At 37.1% G+C, this 24,136-nt stretch overlaps 2 protein-coding genes across 4 annotated transcripts; one reads left to right on the forward strand and one right to left on the reverse strand.

The window, feature by feature from the left end:
* Positions 1-4,455: 4,455 nt before the first annotated feature.
* ythdf3 (YTH N6-methyladenosine RNA binding protein F3) lies at positions 4,456-13,550 on the reverse strand. Of its 2 annotated transcripts, XM_051881631.1 has the most exons (5): positions 13,158-13,549; positions 12,765-12,789; positions 12,135-12,214; positions 9,791-11,440; positions 4,456-5,425 (listed from the first exon to the last, which is right to left on the reverse strand). In XM_051881631.1, the coding sequence occupies exons 1-5, from the start codon at positions 13,179-13,181 to the stop codon at positions 5,402-5,404; spliced, it is 1,803 nt and encodes a 600-aa protein (XP_051737591.1). In that variant the 5' UTR covers positions 13,182-13,549; the 3' UTR covers positions 4,456-5,401. The 2 variants fall into 2 exon arrangements, with proteins under 2 accessions (XP_051737591.1, XP_051737590.1); XM_051881630.1 differs by lacking the exon at positions 4,456-5,425 and having other exon boundaries at positions 7,227-11,440; positions 13,158-13,550.
* A 494-nt stretch (positions 13,551-14,044) lies between these two features.
* On the forward strand, positions 14,045-23,704 carry pdha1b (pyruvate dehydrogenase E1 subunit alpha 1b). Of its 2 annotated transcripts, none has more exons than XM_051881632.1 (12): positions 14,045-14,836; positions 15,345-15,365; positions 17,855-17,923; positions 17,993-18,166; positions 18,260-18,386; positions 19,846-19,937; positions 20,012-20,104; positions 20,193-20,348; positions 20,487-20,558; positions 20,667-20,734; positions 20,919-21,027; positions 22,745-23,704. In XM_051881632.1, exons 1-12 carry the CDS (start codon positions 14,780-14,782, stop codon positions 22,907-22,909), a joined length of 1,203 nt encoding a protein of 400 aa, XP_051737592.1. In that variant the 5' UTR covers positions 14,045-14,779; the 3' UTR covers positions 22,910-23,704. The 2 variants fall into 2 exon arrangements, with proteins under 2 accessions (XP_051737592.1, XP_051737593.1); XM_051881633.1 differs by having other exon boundaries at positions 14,715-14,836; positions 18,021-18,166.
* The last annotated feature ends 432 nt before the right edge of the window (positions 23,705-24,136 follow it).

A 24,136-nucleotide genomic window follows, 5' to 3' on the forward strand; every position in this document is an offset into this window, starting at 1 on the left:
AACTATATTATATTAAAATAGTAAGCAGTTGTTAAATTGTAATATTTCCCAATATTAGTTTTTTTTAAAGGGTTAGTTCACCCAAAAATGAAAATTCTGTCATTAATTACTCACCTTCGTGCCGTTTTACACCTGTAAGACTTTCGTTGATCTTTGGAACACAAATTAAGATATTTTTGTTTAAATCCGATGGCTCAGTGAGGACTGCATAGCCAGCAATGACATTTCCTCTCTCAAGATCCATAAAGGTACTAAAAACATATTTAAATCAGTTCATGTGAGTACAGTGGTTCAGTATTAATATTATAAAGCGACGAGAATATTTTTGGTGCGCCAAAAAAAATAACGACTTATTTAGTGATGGCCGATTTCAAAACACTGCTTCAGGAAGCTTCGGAGCATAATGAATCAGCGTGTCGAATCATGATTCGGATCGCGTGTCAAACTGCCAAACTGCTAAAATCACGTGACTTTGGCGCTCCGAACTACGGATTCGACACGCTGATTCATTACGCTCCGAATCTTCCTGAAGCAGTGTTTTGAAATCGGCCATCACTAAATAATTCGTTATTTTGTTGTTTTTTTTGGCCCACCAAAAATATTCTCGTCGCTTTATAATATTAATATTGAGCCACTGTACTCACATGAACTGATTTAAATATGTTTTTAGTACCTTTATGGATCTTGAGAGAGGAGATGTCATTGCTCCCTATGTAGGCCTCACGGAGCCATTGGATTTAAACAAAAATTTGCATTCCGAAGATGAATGAAGGTCTTACGGGTGTGGAACGACATGAGCGTGAGTAATAAATGACAGAATTTTCATTTTTGGGTGAACTAACCCTTTAACTGTATTTTTGTTTAAATAAATGCAGCCTTTAGCATAAGAAACTTCTTTCAAAAAAAAAAAAAAAAAAAAAAATTAACTAATATTATTTATAATATATATATGGATTCAAATGAAATGTTTTTTTTAGACCACAATAAACATCGTTATGTTTTTTTTTTTTTTTTTAGCAAAGCCCTATTAGAGGGATAAGTAAAATAATTTTTCAACAGGCGCCTGTCCTTATAAAGCTTCAACCTAACCTTGCTCTCAGCCATTTCTCTGCAGTTAAATACGTCAGTTGCTTCAAAGAGAGCAGAATCAAAGGCCTTTGGCAGTGGCTCTCATCTCTTCCTAATTGGCTATGCCGAGCCTTCGAAAGGAACATCTGTAGAATAACAGAACACCATTCAAACTGCATCAGAATGAATCAGCTTCTTCTGGAAAAAAAAAAAAAAAAAAAAAAGATTAAAATCACTCATTCAGTCTGTCCATCCTGATAAAATACTAAAGTCTTGACTGCAGCTTTATACTTTAGGATGCATGATACAATTAAGCACTTCATAAATATGTAAACCAGTGAAGTATGTTGCAGTACCACTCACTGTATCACTGTCAAAGATGACCCAATGCCACATTACAGCTGTTTAAATTTGTTAAACATACTTTAATCAGAAGATACATGTTAGAAATCCAAGTGAAAATAAAATTTGAGCACTCCTTGAAAGGTCACTGGCAACAATTTGCAAAGCTAAGATCAAGAAGATGCACTCATGCTCATATTATGCTACAAAATGTTCTAGAGATGCATTTACATTTTCACATGGTTGTTTTAAAAACACGTACTTCTGAAGGTCTATTGATTTGCTGTGATTAAACCGAGATGTATGTTTAGTTCTGAAGGCCTGCTGTGATCTGATCCAACTTCTCAAAAACAAGGGCCAGGAAATCCCAAGCCAGCACAAAGGCTGAAATAAAAACCATCATTTGCATATTCAGCCTTTGTTCTTTTCATGCCTGTGAGCCAAACTGGCAATTAGAGGGAGTGAAGCAAAGGTTATTAATAGCACTGTGTTGTACAAACTCACCTTAAAAAAAAAAGTAAAAGAAAGCGTTTAGCAGTTGGGTGTACTGATACATATGCAGTGAACATGGTAAAGTCTTAATTCAAAGCCTCCATCTTAGTAATTACAACTTTTTATACAGCAGCACCACACAAAAAGAAATTTCCCCTGTCACGCAGAGGGATTCTCTTGGCAAGCCACCATTAATTGACTTTACCCTAGGTGCAGATTGGACAACAAGTGCTATGTTCATGTTGTAATTGCCTGATTAAAGATGAAGGGGCTCTGGGCGAGAGACGAGAGCTCTGTCGTTTCACCTAGATGACATAAGGCCCCGTCACCGAGAACATCTCTTGTCTAGACTCTTTTACAGGTAGTGGAACAGAATCCTTTTTAATGTAATTTTCTTCTCACTGGTGTCGCTCTTATGTAACATAGAGGTGTGCAAAAGATAACCAAGAGGAGATATGATATTAGTCACCCTCGCAAATTCTAGTGGATCTAGTGAATCTAGTGGATAATTGACTTTAATTATAGCACATTTTGTTAAATAATTTTTTTAATAAATTATTAATAGAGAAAAATAAAAAAGTTTACATCAAGTCTACAACAGTGATTTCAGTTTACATCTTGATGGTATGTTTTTTAAAGCATTTTAATTAAGTTAGAATATTTTATTATATTAATAAAAAATATTAACTATTTTAACACTATACTGTTTATTAAAATTAACTAAAAATAATATTATTTTACAATTTTGTGGGGAATTTTCAGATCTCTTGTGAATTCCCTACCCTGGCGTATACATTTGATTATGTCTGCTCATCTCAATATAGATTTTATATTGATTAGAAAAGTGAGGGATTTTAAGGGGGAAAAGAAAACCGAATAGTATTTTATAGCACAATAGCGCCTCAGCCATTAGAACTTAAATGTATTGGACAATAGCGCCACCTAATGGATGGTCCATTAAACACAACTCCAGGTAAAATATATCAACTTGTTACAAATGTTTACATTTCATCTCAAACGAGCTTTCAAACGAATCCATGTGGAAATTTTGCATTTAAACTTGTGTGAAATCTAGGCTTGAGATTAAGATTAATATTACATCACATCCTACGTTGTTCATTTCACTCGAATATTACTGAAAGTTCATTGCACTTAACAGAAAAAAAGTTATGTGAACTCAAGAACTGATTATAGGCCTATTAAGCCGAACTCGGACTGAATCACTTACAGCATATTTCTAGTTCCCAGCATCCTTTGCTTCAAACTCTGTAAAGAGAGTAAATGTTAAAATTAAATGTAATTTTATGTTTTTGCACTATATTAATATTGGGGGAGATCTGTTAGTGTTTAATGTTATGTTGGGATTCAAAAGGGTTTATGTAATGTCTGCGTTATTACCATTGTGCTGAAGAGTAGAGCCTGGTTAAGTCGAGGATGAGCAAGACAATGGTAAATATTTATTTATAAGTATTATTTATAAGTATTACTTTGTTTAAAAGTAGTAATTGCTCTTTCTGAGGAGTTGATATTTTGTTTTGCTGTAGCACGTGCGCTATCTAGCCTGCTAGGTAGCTAGCTAGCAAGTAAATATAGCAGAGTTCAAGTTTTATAATTATTACATTGACGTTTCAGCAACTCAAAGTGTTTGAGTGGAGTTTAGTTTTATATTAGGAAATAATCTTGTAGTGAACTAAAGTGAAATAAATTCAGAGTACTTATTACTGTTGGTTTCTAAACTTAAATGAATTGAGGTTCAATTCATTTATCAGTTCCCTCAATTGAAATGATCATAACTTGTGTTTAGTTTGTCATTTAAGATTAGATCTGGTAATGCTGCCATGCGACACATAAAACCAAACCTGCTGCAGTCAAGACAATTTTCAGAATGTTTCCATAAATCTATATTTATTTTTCAAATCAGATTAATTAATCACATCATACCTGTTAGCATCAGCATCATTAAGAAGCATTGATTTACAGTAACCTATACAAGCATGGCCTTAAACCAAAGCACACAGAGGAAGGGGGCAGAAGGCGTCTCTTTTTGCAGCAGTACACATCATCCCGCAATTGTTAAACGTGAACCCAAAATGTGATGCCTGTTCCATCACTGGGTCCAGTTCTTCTTACCCACATCATCCTGAAGCAAGAGCAGCCTAAAGTGGCCTGTGGAGAAGGCAGCTTCCAGTGAACAAACAGGAAATAGCAGACTGTAATTACTTTGCATTACTCACAGATGTTTGAGAAGATCAAGTCTTACGGTGGGAGTGTGATCTCAAGACACCGGCAGCCTGCACCTCTGGACCCAAGCAGGGAAACATTCAGACTATAATGTCAGGCCATAGCAACAATAGTACTTTATCATTCAATTAATCAATATACTCAAGACCTAAATAAATTGTTTCATTTGCATGGCCTCTGAATAATGCTCAGTATATAGTTGCAAACAGCAAAACCAAAAGTTCTCATGCAATACGAATTTGGACAATATCTTGCGCCCGTTAAATAAAGGAGTAAACAGCACATTCTGAAATGAAAAACTCAAAACGTGGCATCGCTAAACATGTATAATGTTTATTTTAGCTAGCGAGTCACCTATAGGAGAAAACTGTCACATTCTCGCTGAGCTTCGGCAATTCGGACTAAATCCTGATTAGCAGCAGATCAGAATCCTGATCAGTCCAAAAAAGCGTTAAAGAGGCTCTCCTGAACACCAGGCCTGGTTACGTCCGAGGATGATGGACTTCAGAGGAACTTATGGCATTTTTGAGCAGGTTTCTCCTAAGACAAATGCACTTTTGAATTACAAGATTGCAGGAAAAACAAACAAACAAAAAATGTGCATTGGCTGGTGTCATTCTGCACCAAGCTGCAAAATTATCTTTCGGTACACAGAAATAGATGCTGATACACAAAGGTGAAAGGGCTACTGTGGAGTCAGTCTATAATATCGGACGTGATTATTCTGACTTGGGTTTCAGTCAGGTGGGACGCAAACTTTTGCGCCTCTATGTTTTTTACAGCTTCACGCAAATTCAAGTAAAGATTTGTCTTTCCTTGGATACATAGTTCTCGTCTCCTCTGAGTGTGCTCAAATGTAAAGAGCGCTAAAAAGAAAAGGATTTACAAAAACAAACACTAAACAATAAGCCTACAAATACATTTGAAATCCTCAGGACCAACTACACTGTTAGTCAGTTAATACCAAACAGATGTCCAATGATAGTTAAGGGTACTGGTAGAAGCTTTTAGAAGGGCTGAAAGTGCTTTAAGATACAGTTTACGCGAGTGATTTTCTTTCTGTTTCGTGCGAGACTTGAGCGTAAGGGCAGATCCATCAGAAGTTGACTCAGAAAAGTCCACTGTCTTGATTAGGTGTTCGTACATCGTCTTCAGCAGAATAAAATACGTCAGAACCCCGTTCTTCCTCTGAGGTTACACAATATTTAAGGTTCTACATCTTTAGTGTTGATGTTCTACCAAGGAGATCTCTGTAAACCTACTGTTTATTTCTATTTCGCTCCTGTAAAGAAAGACAAAGAGAGAAGAAAGACATAATTAGATGATTAAATGGAACACAAAGCCATTAAGAAGATCTTTGTCTTTTACCTAAGCCAGGTTGTGTAAACTGAGATGAAACAGAAGCGTCTTAAAAACACTTGTGGTATGTCACTTGCTCAGGAAATCAGAATCTTGTCAACACTGCAAGATGCTCTAGAATCTTTTCTGATTTGGCTCGTGCTTCTTGAATCACAATTTAATGGAATTAACCCTTAGGGATGAACTAATATTAAAATTCTGTCTGCTTCAAATTAGTTGATTATTATTTTCATTAAAATTAGCTGATATATCGGCTATAATATAATATAGAATAGAGTTATTCTAAAAAGAGGAAAAGGTCAGAGGAATATATTTGTAAAAAAAAAAAAAAAAAAAAAAAAAAGAGCTACAATGAGGCAAGAGCTATGACCCTGCATTAAAAATGGGAAAGCTTTTCAGTGCTGGAGAGTCGTTAGAGAGTGGGAAGGCCTGAAAACGAATGCAGAGGTTTCTGCTCGATATGCGAGTAAAGGCAAAGTTCTTTTTTGATCTTCGCTTTGGGTAAAACGAAGTTTGAAATACGTGACCAGCGTAGTAAACATCCCAACATCAGCCACACTGCTGTGAGTGGCGTTCAGATGTAAATATAAAATAGTAAATATGTGCTGCGCGCTTTCCTCTCAATAACAAAACAACTAAAATGGCAGCAGTGAAAAAACAGCAGCCAAGAAAGCACCTGATCCTAGCAATGATCCTAGTGGATGTTTGCACAAGCTCTTCAATTCAGCACTCCAGTAAATTCACATCACATTTATTTATACAGCATTTTATATAATAGATTGTATAAAGCTCTACAATAGAAGCAGCTTTACAGTATTTAACATGAAAAAGCATCAGTGTCTCTTTCAATTAGACTTTGAATTTCTAGAAAGGCTATACAGTGTGTTCATGTTTTTACTCATGTCTGACCTTGACGGACTGAACAGAAGAAATGAACCAGAGAAGAAACCTTCCTATTACGTAATCGCCACAGACCAATGGTAGCAGCCAGAGCAAACTTTTCCAGAAAGTACGCTTTGGCAAGCTCCCAAAACAAACAAAACGAACTTTGTTTTGGCCTGATTTTGTTCTAAATTTTGCTTGAAGTAAAGTGAAAAAGTAAAGTGACGTATAGCCAAGTATAGTGTCCCATACTCTGAATTTGTGCTCTGCAATTCATCCATCCAAGTGCGCACACACACACACACACACACACACACTGCAGTGAGTACTGAACACACACGGAGCAGTAGGCAGCCATTTTGCTGCAGGGCCCAGGGAGTGACTGGGGTGTTAGGTAGTTAATTGTGTACCTCAATTGTGAGTAATGAGAGTGGAAGAGAGCTCTGTTCATTCACTCCCGCCACCTACATTTCTTGCCGGTACTTAGACTCGAACCTGCCACCTTCAGGTTACAAGTCCAACTATCAAACCATTAGGCCACAACTCCCACCAAGTATATCAGAGCCTTAACATTGGTCTTTGCTGTTTTACAGAACCAAGATATGCTGTTGTTGTTGAATCACAGCTGATCCATCCATATTTGCACAAGCTGTCTGATGCACCAGCTGTTAATCGTTGCCTGTGTTGCATAACATGTTCATTATTTTGGGGGCGGAGCAATGAAGGGAGGGGTGAGTTGAGTTCAAATATTAACAGTGTTTCTCAGAAATCGCTTACTGCACCTTTTAAAGTAATTTTTAAAGAAGTGAGTAAATGCTCACAGGAAATGAAGACCTCAGTCATATAAAAAGGCATTTTATTCTACTTCAGGGTGGTTACCTCACATTATGGCTGCTATATGAACAGTTGAATACTACTCATTCACTTAGTAACCCCTTTTGAACATTTGATTGATGAATAAATAAATCATGGGTGACAAAAATGCTTGTGAACAGGGTATTTCTACTACAATGTCATCAAGAAACTGAAAGCTTGCTTTTGAATGATGCTGCAACCACACCAATAGGTGTCAGTATAAAAGAGGCAAATTCCATCAAATGATATTGTGTTATTACAAATGTTATTGGTAACACTTTACAATAAGGTTCATTAGTTAACATTAGTTAACTACATTAGTTAACATGAAATAATAATGAACTGCACTTATACAGCATTTATTAATCTTTGTTAATGTTAATTTCAAAATTTACTAATACATTATTAAAATCTTAACATTAGTTAATACACTGTGAACTAACATGAACAAACAATGAACAACTATTTATTAACTAACATTAACGAAGATTAGTAAAAACAGTAACAAATGTATTGCTCATAGTTAGTTCATGTCAGTTAATACATTAACTAATGTTTAACTAATAAACCTTAATGTAAAGTGTTACCATGTTCTTGACAAGCTGAGAAACAACTTGGCATATATTTCAATACATAAGCCAGTTAAATTTATAGCTAGCATTAAGAGGTGAGGCTTACTGGGCAAAAATAGGCAGAGGGCACAAAAAAATTAAAAGCTTTAAAAAATAAAAAAAATATATACAACAACAGTGCTTACCACTGCTATAAAGCCACTACAAGGCTTTAATACTCTTAACTGGAGCTACTGATTACATTATAGACAGCGCTTTTACAACACAATGCATTGTTTGGGGAAATAAAATTAACAGTTGGTGAGTGGATCAGATGTCAAAATGTCAAATGACACAGCGCTCTTAGTCTCTCTCTATATACTTATGTATATGTATGTATGTACGTATGTGTATATTTATATATATATATATATATATATATATATATATATATATATATATATATATATATAAATTGTAATTCTGCATACCCCGCTTTATGCCACAGATTTAAAATCACTTCATTAGATGAATCAAGCATTAGATTTCACAAATTAAACCACAGGCCTTGGAGACCTTTTTAATTTAAATAGTTGATTTTATTATGGCTTTGGCAATCTACACATGATTGGCAAGATAATGAAATAAATAGAAAATGAGGTTTGGAGAAAAACTAAATCTGAGGTTTTGATAATCTCTCATGAAAAGAAGCTAAATTAGTACAACAAGACACCTTGATTAAGCCATTTTGATTGCAATCTTTCCATTTATGTTCTTGACTAACAATCCTGTAGTGGCTTACGTAAAGATGCGCAATATATTGTGTAAGTGACAAATACTCAATCAGCTGAATACAAATGACAGCCTGATGTAATAAGGCCAATAGAGTTGCAGTGCTGCATACAAGCCATATACATGTAAGCAGCTAATTTCAGTCAATTCACAAATTGGTTATTTACAGGAGTAAAAGCAGCAGCATAACATGCATAAATCACAAAACTCTGATCAGCGGGAGTTTATTAACAATTGCTGGACAATTCAAACATTTCTGGTACCTTTTGTCAAAATATCTAAAACTAAAAAAGTTAGACTGCTGGTATTCATGTTTCCTCTTTGCAGGCATGTGTTGGCAAAATGCTGCTATGGTTAACTTAGTACCATGTCAACCATCACTCCCAAAACTTTGAAGTGAGTACATGACCACAGTAGTACAAGCACAGTCATGCCAATGAGTTAAGTGTAGATATTAAACCTAGTGCCAAACATTTTTCAACAACTTCCAAACAAATTTAAGCTCTATTAGGACAAAATACTAAATGACTCCATTTGTTCAAATGCAAGATATTCATCCTTAAGGGTTTGACCAGATAAACCCCCAAAATTGTGTGAAATCTGATCTAAATGCTGTTCATAACTCACATACAAGGATAAAATGCAGCTGGTGCCAAGGCAATGGGCACAGACATCAATTATTTGTGTTAGTTAAGCAGGAAATGATGCAAGTCCAATCTATTAATGGGACATCTGCCTGCTGTTTGAGCAGAGCATCACTGCTCGACACCAGCCTTTTTGTCAATAGATGGGCAGAGACTTCTTAGTTGTTTTTTTTAAAACCATTTATTTCACAATACCTATCTGCTGAGACTTTAGCAGTTTGGTTAATTGAAATATAAGGGAAATGGTTTATGAGCAAGCCATGTAGAGCAATAAAACACAAACAACATATTACATAACCTCCAGTAATGATGTACTGAGTTACCAGATCAGACATTTCATTTCTAATTATGACTGACTGCACTGTTTTTGTCTTGTGTTTCAGAAATAGGCAGCAGAAAGAGAAACAGAAAGACTAATCTGGCTTAGAAATGAGTTGCTATTAAAAAAAACCTACCTTTGGAAATAGATTGACATGCTGACAGCACTAAAACAATGTTTACGAGATCTAAAGGTGCAGTGCTTGCTTTCTGCTATTGTGAAGAGTGGCAGAAAGCTGCGCTTACCCTTCGCATTGCTTCCTCTTCCTCCTGCCGCTTTTCGTAATGTGCAAAATCGTCAAAGATTGAGGTGGTATGCTTGAAAGTTGCAATAATTTTAAGCACTTGCTTTGCCTTCTCTAGGGGCACTTCCTGAGTGTCCCTGGAGTTGGTGACAGGCTTGTTGTCATTGTTTTCTAAGCGAATGTGCCTCAGTTGGTTATTGGGCACGTCCTTAACAAAGATCCATTTTACCTCAAACTTGCCCTTCCACTTATCCTGGGACCAGACGCCGGCATAGGCGTTATAGTCCACGGTTGACTTCATCTCAGCCACGCCGCAGAAGTGTCCGCTGCCGTTGACGCTAAAGAGCAGGTACAGTGGACCTTTGGCACCGAGCGAGCGGTAGGCGCCGTCTAGGCGCTTGTTTCCGTGCTCTGTGCTGCACCAGATGGAGTACTTGATGGAGCGGTGGATGTCGTCCTCAGAGTAGCTCTTGATGATGAAGACCCGTCCGTTTTTCAAGTTCCAGTCAAAGTCTTTGGGGTTGTAATTGTTGAGGGCCTTGAGCTTCTCCAGCACGGGGTGAACCTCGCCGGAAGAAGGTGACGAGCTCATGGGGACTCCCGTCCCAAGGCCAAAGTTCTCCATGCCAATGTTCTGGTTAAACGTGGTTCCTCGGTTCCGAGGGGCCACCCACCGATTTTGGGGTGGGGGATTCTGCACCTGAGATGGGTGCAGGGGCTGCGGAGGACCTGGTTGCGAGTGATGGTGAGGGTGGGGAGGACCTGGAGGCAGCTGCTGAGGGTGCTGAGGAGATTGTAGCTGGAGCTGCTGATGTTGGGGTTGAGGAGGCAATGGACTCTGCAGCATGGGTTGAGGTTGGGCCAAGAGTTGCTGCTGCACCAACGGCTGAGGGGGCAGCATCTGTTGAGCAAGAGGGGGTTTGGTGATGGAGCCTTTGTCCTCCCAGGTACCAATGTTCATGTTATGCTTTATCGGAGGAGGAGGAATCGTGGCGCCGCTTCCCAAACCCATGTTAGGCTTTGGCTTCAGCTTGGGCTGTGGTTTCGCGGGTTTTCTTGCGATGGCCGCCCACGACGTAGGTTTTGGCGCGGAGGAACTGACAGGAGGCATGCTGTTGGCAGCCATGCTACTCATACCCGGCGTCCCTCCTAAAGGAGACCCGACTGTCTTTGTAACTGCCGACATGTCGGAGCCAAGCTTGAGCCCGGCCATTCCCTGATCGATACTACTGAGCCCTGGAACTTTACTAAGTTGCGTGTCACTGCCGAATCCGGCCTGTCCATCAGCAATGGCCCGGCCCAACGAGCTCGGGGGATATCCATAACTGCTGCTATACGCTGAGCTCTGTGTAGACTGTCCCTGAGAACCACTGGTGCCCCAGGTGGAAAAGTCTGCATTTCCGGGAAAGAAGTTAAATCCGTGTTGGCTGAGAAAAGGGGGCGTGTTGCCTAAAGCACCAGGCTGGCTGAAGACTCCATCGGGAATGAAGTGATGCTCACCATTGCTCATCTGTCCATATGTGGTCAGGTACGGCATAGGTGGGTCTCCCGCGGTGGACCAAGCAGCCTCTCCCAAGGAGTAAGGGAATCCGATAGAGGGAGCATAATAGCTGGGCATGTAGGGATCAGACATTGGTGGGTAGCTATTACTCTGTAGGGTGTAATTAAAGATAAGTCAGTAATGATTATGTAACAAACCAATGGCTAAATAAAGATGTGACAAAAACATAATAGGTCAAAAAAAGTGTGATAAACACACTACCGTTTAAAGAAACAAATACTTTTATTTAGCAAGGACACGTTAAATTGTTTGAAAGTGACAGTAAACATATTTGTAATATTATTTTCTTTGAAATTTCTATTCATCAAAGAAAAAAATTTAGGAGCACAACTGATTTCAAAATTGATAATGATAAGAAATGTATCTTGAGCAGCAAATCATCATATTAGAATGATTTCTGAAGGATCATGTGACACTGAAGACTCGAGTAATGACGCTGAAAATTCAGCTTTGCCATCACAGGAATAAATTACATTTTAAAATATATTAAAACAGAAAACAGTCATTTTAAATTGTAATATTATTTCACAATATTACTATTATTACTGTATTTTTGTCAAAATAAATGTCTTGGTTAGCATAAGATCTTCCCATCCCCAAACTTTTGAACTGTAGTGTATAACATAAATTATAGCTATCAACAAATAATAAAATATGGAAGAGGTCAGAGATTTGTTACAGATTTTTCAGACACTTGTACAAAAATATTATAATATCTTATAAAATATTATAATATTTTCAAAGTACAGACAACTAATATGACAGCATAAGGACAAAAACTCACCTGATTTGTTTGGCTGCTCAGATAATTGTCAAAGTCATCATCATTTACAGCATCCTTCTGATGCATCGAACCGTTTTGCACTAAGCAAAATTATATAAAAAAGAGTGCGTGTCAGTTAATTTTTCTTCAATGCACCATGATGTTCATATGAAATAATGAGACAGCAATTTTACACAAATAAATTACATGTGGAAATGATTATGTCTAAGCAAGAACAAAAGGTAAAAAAAAAAAAAAACTTCTAAATATTAAATACAGTAAATTGCTTGCTTGTCAGGACTAAGAAGTCACAAAGAGAGCTAGATTAACATTAAGACTGGTCTACTACATAAAATATGATTCACAGACAGAGTGACTATTTATAAATCCACACAAGCAGACAGTGAGAAACACATCAGTAATCCAAACACCCTTAAAGGGACAGTTCACCATCCACATGTTCATTTGACTTTCTTTGGTTGAATGACATTCACATTCACTTTCATTGTAAGGAAAAACATGTAATGAAAGTGAATGGTGACTGTGGATGTCAGTCAGTGGATTTGGATAACATTCTGTTCCGCAGAAAAATTTTTTGAGCTCCTTTAAAAGTGGACATGCCTGAAGAAAACAAGTCTTTGCATCACATACCTTTGTTTCCTTGTCCTTTAGGTCTCTGTTTTTTTTTGTTCAAAGAGTGCGTACAGTGACAAAGACAGAGAAAAAAAAAACACATTATGAATACCTGTTTATCAGAAACAGAACAGAGACACAATAATTCGGCCTAGCAGGAACAGCTATCAAATATCCAGGACTCTCAGTTTGTGGAGAAGCGACTTAACTATGATTGACGTTGGCTGTGTTTCAGAACCGAATTGAAATACCTTCCTGAGCGTTAGTTTGTTTCGTACATAACGCGCCAATGAAACCCAAAAATGCTGTCTAGGTAGGCAGCTTACTATGGTTTGAAACACAACCACTACCTGTACATGCACCATCATGTTTATGTAGTTCTATAAATGGAAGCGCATCCGTCTCGCGTACCTGATCGACAGTTGTCGCAGACATCCTCCGGGAGCCCGAGCTGATCGCTGTTATGACTGTCCACGGTCTCTCCTGCCACCGCTGCGGGTTCGCGTTATTTTTCCTCTCTCCGGGTTGCCCTATAATCACAGCGTATTTCTCAGGCGTTGATCTCCTCGCCCGGTCTCAAACGGTCGGCAGCGGTCCTCTCGGGCGACAGTGACAGCGAATGTTAAACGGTTGGGGGAGCTTGGCGGCTGTGTGGTGTGTTTAAGTTATTCTAAAACATTCACACACTGTGTAACGTCTAGAGAGAATATTACCCCTGCTCTGCTCCACAATGGCGGATGGGCTCTGACTCTCACTTCCGTTTGAGCGCTGACCTTCCGCCGCTGACGTAAAAGAGGAGACGTGCGCCTGCTTTTTCATACAGTACAAAATATTACCTTTTATTCGATTATTTCACTTATGACATGTTTTATCATAAGGGATAATATATCAATTTTATAATATAAATTTAGTATATATATATAAATGTAAATATGGGGGAAATACGCCTTTGTTTTTTGTTGTAAAATGTTTTAATATTTGTATACAGTTCAAAAACACTTATACATGCAAAATGTGTTCAAATAACAGATCATTTGTCTCAAATATATAGTTTTATACGTGCTTGGAAGTGATATAATTATATATTTCAATGACCATGGGATAGAACAATTTAAAATATATATATATTTTTTTTTTTTTTTTCAGAAATTCCTAATGGACCTACATTAAAAACATTTTTATTCATTTTATACGTGACTTAATATATTACAGCATGAAATAACATAATATAAAAACCTATTTTATAATACTCTATAAATGTTGTTCGTTATTTTAATCATTAAAACATTACAAATATATTACACAATAATAAAGAAAGCGCTTCTATACATTTTAATAACTAGGGTGAATAACCAAACATAGGTGGGTGAGACTGAGAAATAAAATATATCACCATGATAAAACAACATTCTGCTATAACTGCTCTTTACCGCTTGGTGGCACTGTTCTATTTCACGAAAATAATATGACCGTAAATGACGAGCTTTAAAAGTCTTCAGAATAAAAGTCCTGTTACTGCTTATAACTCATAGAACAGAAATATAGTAACTAAATTTGAATACATCAAGCAGACCGAGTCTATCTGTTCATTTATATGTTATAAATAATTTCCCACAAGTAATTACAAGATAAAAGTGTACGTCTGTCTATCTATCTATCTATCTATCTATCTATCTATCTATTTATTATTATTTGATTATTCTTTGATTTTAAGCTAACATACAAACGAGCCTTCGTTTCAAAATGTTTTGCCTTAGGCAACTCTACAAAGATTTGCTGTGTCCATCATATTATTACGTATGCTTAATATGACTTAATATTGGTATATTAAATTAATATATATTATTTTAATTTGTGTTAATTATTTTTCATCTTTGTTGTTGCTGTTGCTATGCAAGGTAAAGCTGAACTTTAATTCTTGAAACAGAGTGTAGTCAAATCCTCAACCATACTAAGCTAGTGCGAGTGTTTCTGGCTTCAGCTCACTGTGTGTTGTTGATCCTCCTGAAACTCTCCTGGCTGGGGTTTGGAGCATGCAGAACATGCTGACAGTAATTGCAAACGCATTCAAGGCCGGTGCCAAAATAAATGTAGGTATCGTCTCTGTTTACTTATCTGTTTGCTGTTAAAGAGACAGAGGCATTGAATGATTCAAGCTCTGTTTAGCTTAGAGGTATTAAAAGATTTACAAGAGGCTAAACTAGATCTCTGTAGTCTCATCGACCTTGTAGATGATGTACAGTAAATGCAAATTCATGCTCACTGTAAATTAAATGGCCACTAAACTGATTAGATTTGATTAAATGGCAATGTCTGCCTTGTTTGGTCACTCTATTGTTTGTTAACTTATCATAATAGTTTGTTTTTAGTCATTCACAGTCTGTGGTACAGTCCAACTGTAATATATTGAAATGAGAAATTATATGTTTGTTCTGACACGGATGTCATTTTGAACCATATTGTGGTCTTTTTCTGATATATAGTCTTCCAGCAATTTATATGGTCTCTATACTTTATAATAGAGTTAATTCAGTAAAGTATAAAGAATACAGTATACTAGCCCCACTGATGATTTCTATCTTTTTGGTTGTTTTATAGGGTGCCCAGACAGTGTCAGAGGTAAGATTTGAACTCTACACTGACTTAACTTCTCCTTGTGATCCATCTCCTTGTGATTAGTGCCACAAAGGTGTATTTGTCTTCAATCAGTTGGATTATATTTAATTATTCATGCTATCTAAAACATTTTGTTTACTTTGAATTATGTGTCATTTCAAAGACTACAGTTACACATTTTAAGGAATGTCTGTATTATTATATTGTTGACCAAAAAGTTTTCAAAAAAACTTTACTCTTCGAAAGTTTGGGTTCAGAAAGATTTTTAATGTTTTTTAAACATCTCATGCTCACCAAGGCTGCATTTATTTAATCAAAATACGGTAAAAACAGTAGGCTAATATTGTAAAATATTATTACGATTTAAAATAACTGTATTTTAAATTGTACACTGTTCCTGTTGATGTCATATCTGAATTTTCAGCATTACTCCAGTCTTCAGTGTCACATGATTCTTCAGAAATCATCCTAAAATGCTGATTTAGTGCTCAAGAAACATTTCTTACAATTATCAATGTTGTGCTGCAATATATTTTTGTGAAAACAGTGATATATTATTTTCAGGAATCTTTGATGAATAAAAGGACAAAAAGAACAGCATTTATTTGAAATAGACTTTGTTAAATTCTTAAGTCACTTGCATCCTTGCTGAATAAAAATATTAATTTCTTTAAAAAAAGATCTTACTGACCTCAAACTTTTGAACAGCAGTGTGTTTATTTTAGGTACATAATCCACAGAATTCCCTTATATACAGTGGGTACGGAAATTATTCAGACCCACTTAAATTTTTCACTCTTTGTTATATTGCAGCCATTTGCTAAAATCATTTAAGTTCATTTTTTTTCCTCATTAATGTACACACAGCACCCCATATTGACAGAAAAACACAGAATTGTTGACATTTTTGCAGATTTATTAAAAAAGAAAAACTGAAATATCACATGGTCCTAAGTATTCAGACCCTTTGCTGTGACACTCATATATTTAACTCAGGTGCTGTCCATTTCTTCTGATCATCCTTGAGATGGTTCTACACCTTCATTTGAGTCCAGCTGTGTTTGATTGTACTGATTGGACTTGATTAGGAAAGCCACACACCTGTCTATATAAGACCTTACAGCTCACAGTGCATGTCAGAGCAAATGAGAATCATGAGGTCAAAGGAACTGCCTGAAGAGCTCAGAGACAGAATTGTGGCAAGGCACAGATCTGGCCAAGGTTACAAAAAAATTTCTGCTGCACTTAAGGTTCCTAAGAGCACAGTGGCCTCCATAATCCTTAAATGGAAGACGTTTGGGACGACCAGAACCCTTCCTAGAGCTGGCCGTCCAGCCAAACTGAGCTATCGGGGGAGAAGAGCCTTGGTGAGAGAGGTAAAGAAGAACCCAAAGATCACTGTGGCTGAGCTCCAGAGATGCAGTCGGGAGATGGGAGAAAGTTGTAGAAAGTCAACCATCACTGCAGCCCTCCACCAGTCGGGGCTTTATGGCAGAGTGGCCCGACGGAAGCCTCTCCTCAGTGCAAGACACATGAAAGCCTGCATGGAGTTTGCTAAAAAACACCTGAAGGACTCCAAGATGGTGAGAAATAAGATTCTCTGGTCTGATAAGACCAAGATAGAACTTTTTGGCCTTAATTCTAAGCGGTATGTGTGGAGAAAACCAGGCACTGCTCATCACCTGTCCAATACAGTCCCAACAGTAAAGCATGGTGGTGGCAGCATCATGCTGTGGGGGTGTTTTTCAGCTGCAGGGACAGGACGACTGGTTGCAATCGAGGGAAAGATTAATGCGGCCAAGTACAGGGATATCCTGGACGAAAACCTTCTCCAGAGTGCTCAGGACCTCAGACTGGGCCGAAGGTTTACCTTCCAACAAGACAATGACCCTAAGCACACAGCTAAAATAACGAAGGAGTGGCTTCACAACAACTCCGTGATTGTTCTTGAATGGCCCAGCCAGAGCCCTGACTTAAACCCAATTGAGCATCTCTGGAGAGACCTAAAAATGGCTGTCCACCAACGTTTACCATCCAACCTGACAGAACTGGAGAGGATCTGCAAGGAGGAATGGCAGAGGATCCCCAAATCCAGGTGTGAAAAACTTGTTGCATCTTTCCAGAAAGACTCATGGCTGTATTAGATCAAAAGGGTGCTTCTACTAAATACTGAGCAAAGGGTCTGAATACTTAGGACCATGTAATATTTCAGTTTTTCTTTTTTAATAAATCTGCAAAAATGTCAACAATTCTGTGTTTTTCTGTCAATATGGGGTGCTGTGTGTACATTAATGAGAAAAAAAATGAAGTTAAATGATTTTAGCAAATAGCTGCAATATAACAAAGAGTGAAAAATTTAAGGGGGTCTGAATACTTTCCGTACCCACTGTATCTCACAAGATCATTCTTGTCAAATTAAAAGCATTTGTTCTAGTATATCTGTTTTAAAACGCTTCTTCATAGTTTTATTACTGCACTCCACTCTTTTCCAGGGCTCCAGAGTGGTGGTATCAGCACGTTCTTTTGCAGACTTCACACCTCAGGCCAGCTTTGACATCAAGGTAAAGTTGTCATATTAGCTTAAAGCATGCCCAGAAAACTTTGTTTATTCAACATGGTTCAAATTGTAGAGGTGTGACCTTCATCGCTTGGATGAAGGCCCTTCAGTGCAGACGGTGCTCACTAGAGAGGATGGACTCAGATACTACCGCACTATGCAGACCATGAGACGCATGGAGCTGAAGGCAGATCAGCTCTACAAGCAAAAGATCATACGAGGCTTCTGTCACCTGTATGATGGCCAGGTAATACAAAACTGAATGCCTTGTAGTCTATAATGGCTGTTTAGACACATACACAGTCAATGTCAAATTATTTCTCTTCTCATTACCTCTCAGGAAGCCTGTGCTGTAGGCATCGAGGCTGGTATCAATCCCACGGATCACGTGATCACTGCATATAGGGCTCATGGTTACACCTACACCAGAGGTGTGCCTGTGAAAGAGATCATGGCAGAGCTCACAGGTGGGGACTTCCTCCAGAAAGCTGCTTTAAAATAAAAATCCTGCAGTTTGTTGGAGGTATGAGTAAAATAGTTTTTCCAAAATAATGCAATTTGCAATTCATAAAATCCCAAGAATGATCTTTTACCTTGCCTGCATCTGTTTCCTACGCTGCATTTTTTGCTCAATCTACAGCCCTATCAACAGTATTAGGGGTAATGCATTACAAGTAATGCGAGTTGTGTAATCAGATTACTTTTTTCAAGTAACTAGTAAAGTAACAAATTACTTTTAAATTTACAACCAAATATCTGAGTTACTTTTTCAAATAAGTAACGCAAGTTACTTTGTTTTCCCATTTAATGACTGACATCTCTCCTGTCCCCATGTTGAGAGAATTCGGGAGTAAGTGCAGAGGCGTTGTGTGTGCTATGTAAACATGATTTGTATTATAGACTAGTTCTAGACTAAGAAAAAAGTGTACATTAACTCATTTACTTCTCCTGCATCCTATTCTTCTGTATTCCAGAATGGCAGCACAGTTGAAAGGCTTGTTTGTTTGAGCTGCGCCCTCTACTGTACAGGCGTGAATTTGCATTTCTTTCAGCCTGAGGCTTATTCATTTCACTTTTGGTGTGAAAGGGCCTTTACATTTGACAAAAATAGAACTTTGTTGTTATAAAAACAAACAGCCCAGCCCAGATGAGAAAAAGTAACGCAAAAGTATATGTAACGGATTACTTTCCATAAAAAGTAACTAAGTAATGCAATTAGTTACTTTTTAAGGGAGTAACGCAATATTGTATTGCATTACTTTTAAAAGTAACTTTCCCCAACACTGCCCATCAAGTCTTATTTTACACAACTTCTCTGTCCAAACTGAATGTGATGAGATTGTGTTATACAGGCAATAACACAAAGCATGTCCAGTGTAGTTCGATTCACGAACAAATGACTTTTATAAATTGGTTCTTTTTAATCAAAAACAGTGTTCCACACTGTACTGTTTGAATTACTCTTCACTGAATTAACTCATTGAATCAGTGATTATTGATAACTGATAACTCGAGTTATCAATTTATATATAACAATACCTTATTTCAGGATTATGTGAAACTGAAGCCTGGAGTAATAGGTGTTGAAAACTGATCAAATAAATATAGCCTTGGTGAGCATAAGAGACTTCTTTCAAAAACATTAAAAATCTTACTGACTCCAAACTTTTGAAATAGTGTTTATATACAGTATATAAATAGCAATTTATATATTGTTGTTGATTTTTAAATGTAAGATTTTCATAATTTACAGCAATAGCTGAAAGAGAATTTCTTACAAAAGCAATATGGACTGTAACAGGACAATACCCAACTGACTCAAATCAAATGAAGAGCTGGAATTGGAATTGGATTAGATTGGAATCAAATCGAGAAATGTGAATCAATAACCAGCCCTAATCTGAACATGTTCACATTCAATTTCAGGCCGAAGGGGTGGTGTTGCCAAAGGGAAGGGCGGCTCTATGCACATGTATGCCACCAATTTCTATGGCGGGAATGGTATTGTTGGTGCCCAGGTGAGGTGCACACTTGATAGCTTACTTCAGTATTACATCAAGCATTTCTTAATCCAAATCTCACTGTTTGGAAGGTTCCTCTTGGGGCTGGTGTGGCCCTGGCATGCCAGTATCAGGGTAAGAATGAGGTTTGTGTCACTCTGTATGGGGACGGAGCTGCTAATCAGGTGAGAGCAACTTCTGCCATGTATTCACAGGTTTGTGTGTAATTTGCTGTTGCAAAAGACTGCTTTATCTGATTTGTCCCCTTATCAGGGCCAGATCTTTGAGTCATTTAACATGGCAGCTTTGTGGAAACTCCCCTGCATTTTCATCTGTGAGAATAATAAATATGGCATGGGGACATCAGTGGAACGAGCCTCAGCCAGCACAGACTATTACATGAGAGGAGACTACATTCCTGGCATAAGGGTGACTGGGTTTTTTTTGTTTGTTTTTCTAGATGCCTCACCCTCACTTTATAATCACCAGTGCATGCAATTTTTTTACAGATGTACATAAAAGGCACATGTGAGCAAATAAGTCAAGCCCTTTCCTTGTTTTCTCCAGGTGGATGGTATGGATGTTCTCGGTGTGAGAGAGGCAACCAGGTTTGCAGCAGATTATTGCAGATCTGGAAAGGTAAAAGAAAAATGACATATTTTACTAACTTAAGTCAAGGAGGGCTTAAAGATTTCAGCAAGGGCTACTTTGTGACTGGTGGGCAAATGTTTGGCCTGTGCTCTTCAGGGTCCCATACTAATGGAGCTCCAGACATATCGTTACCATGGCCACAGCATGAGCGATCCTGGGGTCAGGTGAGGTTGACCTTCAACCTTTCCCCCCCGTGGTTGCCTCATCCTTCCTTGGCTCATTTAAAACCCTGTCCTTATCTGCTAGCCTCCATAATTACATTTTTTCCTTAGTTTTAGCTAGTTTGCACATCATTTCAGTGAGGTCGCTATTCACTGTACCTTCAATCAGTACCTTTTCTGCCCTTAGTTATCGCACACGTGAAGAGATCCAGGAAGTTCGCAGTAAGAGTGACCCCATCTCTATGCTGAAGGACCGCATGATTAGTAATAACATGGCTAGTGTGGAGGAGATCAAGGTAATTGATGCATAAATTTTTCTTGTCTATCGCACTCTTTATTTTATCAAGAGATGAACTTTACGTGTTTAATTTTTTAAAATGTCATTCTAATGGTGCCAAACATGGTGACGTTGTGACATTTGCTATATGAACACACACAAAAATGAACACCATAGGAAATGAATGGGAAATACGAAAAATTAGAAAATACAGAACAATTTTATGGGGTCTTTGATAATGTCTACATATATGTCTAACTTTCAAATGCAAAACCTAATAAAAGTAAATAATTATGTCTGAAAATACTCTTATAAGCATATGGGGAATAAACGGCCATATATATATATATATATATATATATATATACAGTCAAACCAAAATTTATTCAGACACCTTGAACATTTCATTCATTAATTCAGTTTATTCACTATAGTTTAAAAAATGGTAATAAAATATTACAAGATCTCAGAGTTAAACTGTGTCAGAAAAAATTAATCTTAATTATGTCAGATAATGCTTAAGCAAAACATAGTCAGGTCAAAGTGTCTGAATAATTTTTGGTTCCAAATTTTTATCAGTTTTACTGAATTTTTGGGTATAACATGTCAGAGTTTACTTTATTTTGCTATCCTCACTTACATAAATGAACTATAGTGTCCTGCACCTACTAGTAAAAATATATCAAAAATATCAAAAATGTCTGAATCATTTTTGGTTTGACATATATATATATATATATATCTATATATATGCTATAACATATGATTCTTTATTTCTCCAACTATATAGCACTATATAAACCTGTTCCAGATTATTTACTTAAACACTGTATTAATTGAAAATAATATGAAATAACATTTTTTACTAATATTTATTTTTATATAGAAATACATGGTGCATAATTTAGATGTGAATATTGTTTAGTACCATTAAATCCTCTCAAAATACAAAATATTAAAGAATAAATATTATTGAAACAAAAATATAGTACATTTATTTCATTAATGAAACTGATACACTTATTGGGTGCATCTCATCAGCTCCCTAGTTCAGTAGTCAGGGCACTGATCAGGGAGTCGTCCATTTTAAGGGCTGTCTCAGTCGCAAAATCCTTCTAGTGCACTGAAACTTTAGCTTCCTAAAAAGTCCCACAATGCACCTAAAAACCAGGGGGCATCAATGCTCAATATGTTCCCTGTTCTAAAGCGTGAAACAAAAATCACGTGAGCCAACTCACTACATAATAATAATAATAATCTTTGGGGCTACAGGGTGATAGCTGCTGGCTTTTTTTTTTTTTTAAACAAACCACTATTTAATTATACGTCAGCATAAACATACATCGCCAGACAGGTAATGAACATAATATAGCTAATGTTAAAATTTATTTATGGCTGAAATTTTGCACGTATATGTAAAATATAACATAATAAAGATCTCGGTTCCGCTGCTGTTCATAAATACCAGTGATGTTGTACAATGAGGACGTTGTCATGTCACCAGAAATAGTCATCAATGTGTCCCAATGTGTAGTGAGCCAGCCAGGGTCCTTACTGACCTTACCAGTGGCCGAATTTGTGTATACTGGTTCACGACCTAGGAAGCTAGGGAGTTGATTGAGACGCACCCATTGTCTTCAGTCTTTTTTAACTGCCGAGGATCACAGGTATGACCCCTAATTGAGGAATACCAGATTAACACCCATCACCATGTTATGTTGTTGGAATCACAACAGGACATTGATGCAGAGATTCGTAAGGAGATAGAAGAAGCAGCACAGTTTGCTACCTCTGATCCAGAGCCCCCACTGGAGGATTTGTGCAATCACATCTTCTACAACGATGCACCCTTAGAGGTCAGAGGCACCAACCCCTGGACCAGGCTGAAATCCATGAGCTAAGGAGCCTGCTGATGATTCAGCACTTCATTCCTTATAGTACAGGAGCTCTGTTCCTAAACCTACATGCACAAAAAGATGAATGAAACTTGTGTTATCCATAAAGTCCTAATTACATTCCATAACAACTGTTACTTAGCAATTAGTTTGGCAGACTGTTAATACCTTAGAAAAGACAATAGCACAAAATACAGCAATCAATGGACCCTTTTCACAGACTGTCACTGTGATGACGCCTTTCCACAATTATCAACATCGCAAATCTACTAAAGTTTTTCATATTTTCATTTTTTAAAAATTTAATACACATTTATAACTCTATACTTTGTGCTATACCTTGGCAGTAAATGACAAACGCTGCTATGAGCTGTTTCTAATACAACAGCTGAGGGAGTGGGGACAAATTTGACATCTTTCTCTCTTCTAACCAATGTAATCAATATGTATTTTTTTTCTCTTTTGGAAACTCATGGAAACGCTATCATGACATTTTTATTTTGCTATCGAAGCAAATAGAAATACAAAAATGATATTTCCTGTCGTCTCCTGTTCACCACTATAGAAGTTTACCCAACTACGACGACGACGACTTCTGAGAACTCCGGAAATGTAAAAAGGGTCCATATTTAGAGCAATATTGGAATAAATATACTATAATAAATTAATGGGCATTATCTTTACCTGTAAATGAGTAAAAATCAAAGGGCACATGCATGGTTTCTGAATTAAATGTTTTAAAAATGTAAAAGATTATACAAATCTTATTAATTAATAAATATGCAATAATTTGACTTATAATTGCGTCAGTTGTCAATTCAGTTTGCTCACAGTCGCCACCGATAGAATGATAAATCCTGAGGCACTGAATCACGCAGGAGAAATGATCATAACAGACTCACCAGCAGGTGTCGCACTCTCCACCTACGTGAATAAAGTATCACATCACACTGACAAGGTGCCAATTCATTGGAGGTACATTCTTACGTACATTACAATGTCATATATGATGCCACCCAAAGATTATGATGGCTGATGATGAATCAGTACACACTGACGAGCTACACTTATTAGGCAGCTTTTTTTTAAATGTGTCCATAGTGGATTTCAATGTAAGCGAAAGAGATATATTGTCAATTGGAATAGTTTTATAAATAACTATTAAACTGACGATAAACTTATTTTCATTTATGCTTTCATGTAGAGAAGAAATAAATCATTTTGTGTCAATAA

The sequence above is a fragment of the Ctenopharyngodon idella genome, chromosome 23 (assembly GCF_019924925.1).
Source record: "Ctenopharyngodon idella isolate HZGC_01 chromosome 23, HZGC01, whole genome shotgun sequence".
Taxonomy (NCBI): Eukaryota; Metazoa; Chordata; class Actinopteri; order Cypriniformes; family Xenocyprididae; genus Ctenopharyngodon; species Ctenopharyngodon idella.

Excerpts from the sequence above, each read along its gene's own strand:
- ythdf3 (XM_051881630.1), bottom strand. The coding sequence starts at position 13,181 with ATGTCTGCGACAACTGTCGATCAG. Across the intron at positions 12,790-13,157 it reads CTGCGACAACTGTCGATCAG|AGACCTAAAGGACAAGGAAA; the intron begins GTACGCGAGACG and ends AAAAAAAAACAG. Across the intron at positions 12,215-12,764 it reads TAAAGGACAAGGAAACAAAG|TGCAAAACGGTTCGATGCAT; the intron begins GTATGTGATGCA and ends AATTTTGCTTAG.
- pdha1b (XM_051881632.1), top strand. The coding sequence starts at position 14,780 with ATGCAGAACATGCTGACAGTAATTGCAAACGCATTCAAGGCCGGTGCC. Across the intron at positions 17,924-17,992 it reads AGGCCAGCTTTGACATCAAG|AGGTGTGACCTTCATCGCTT; the intron begins GTAAAGTTGTCA and ends TTCAAATTGTAG. Across the intron at positions 19,938-20,011 it reads ATGGTATTGTTGGTGCCCAG|GTTCCTCTTGGGGCTGGTGT; the intron begins GTGAGGTGCACA and ends ACTGTTTGGAAG.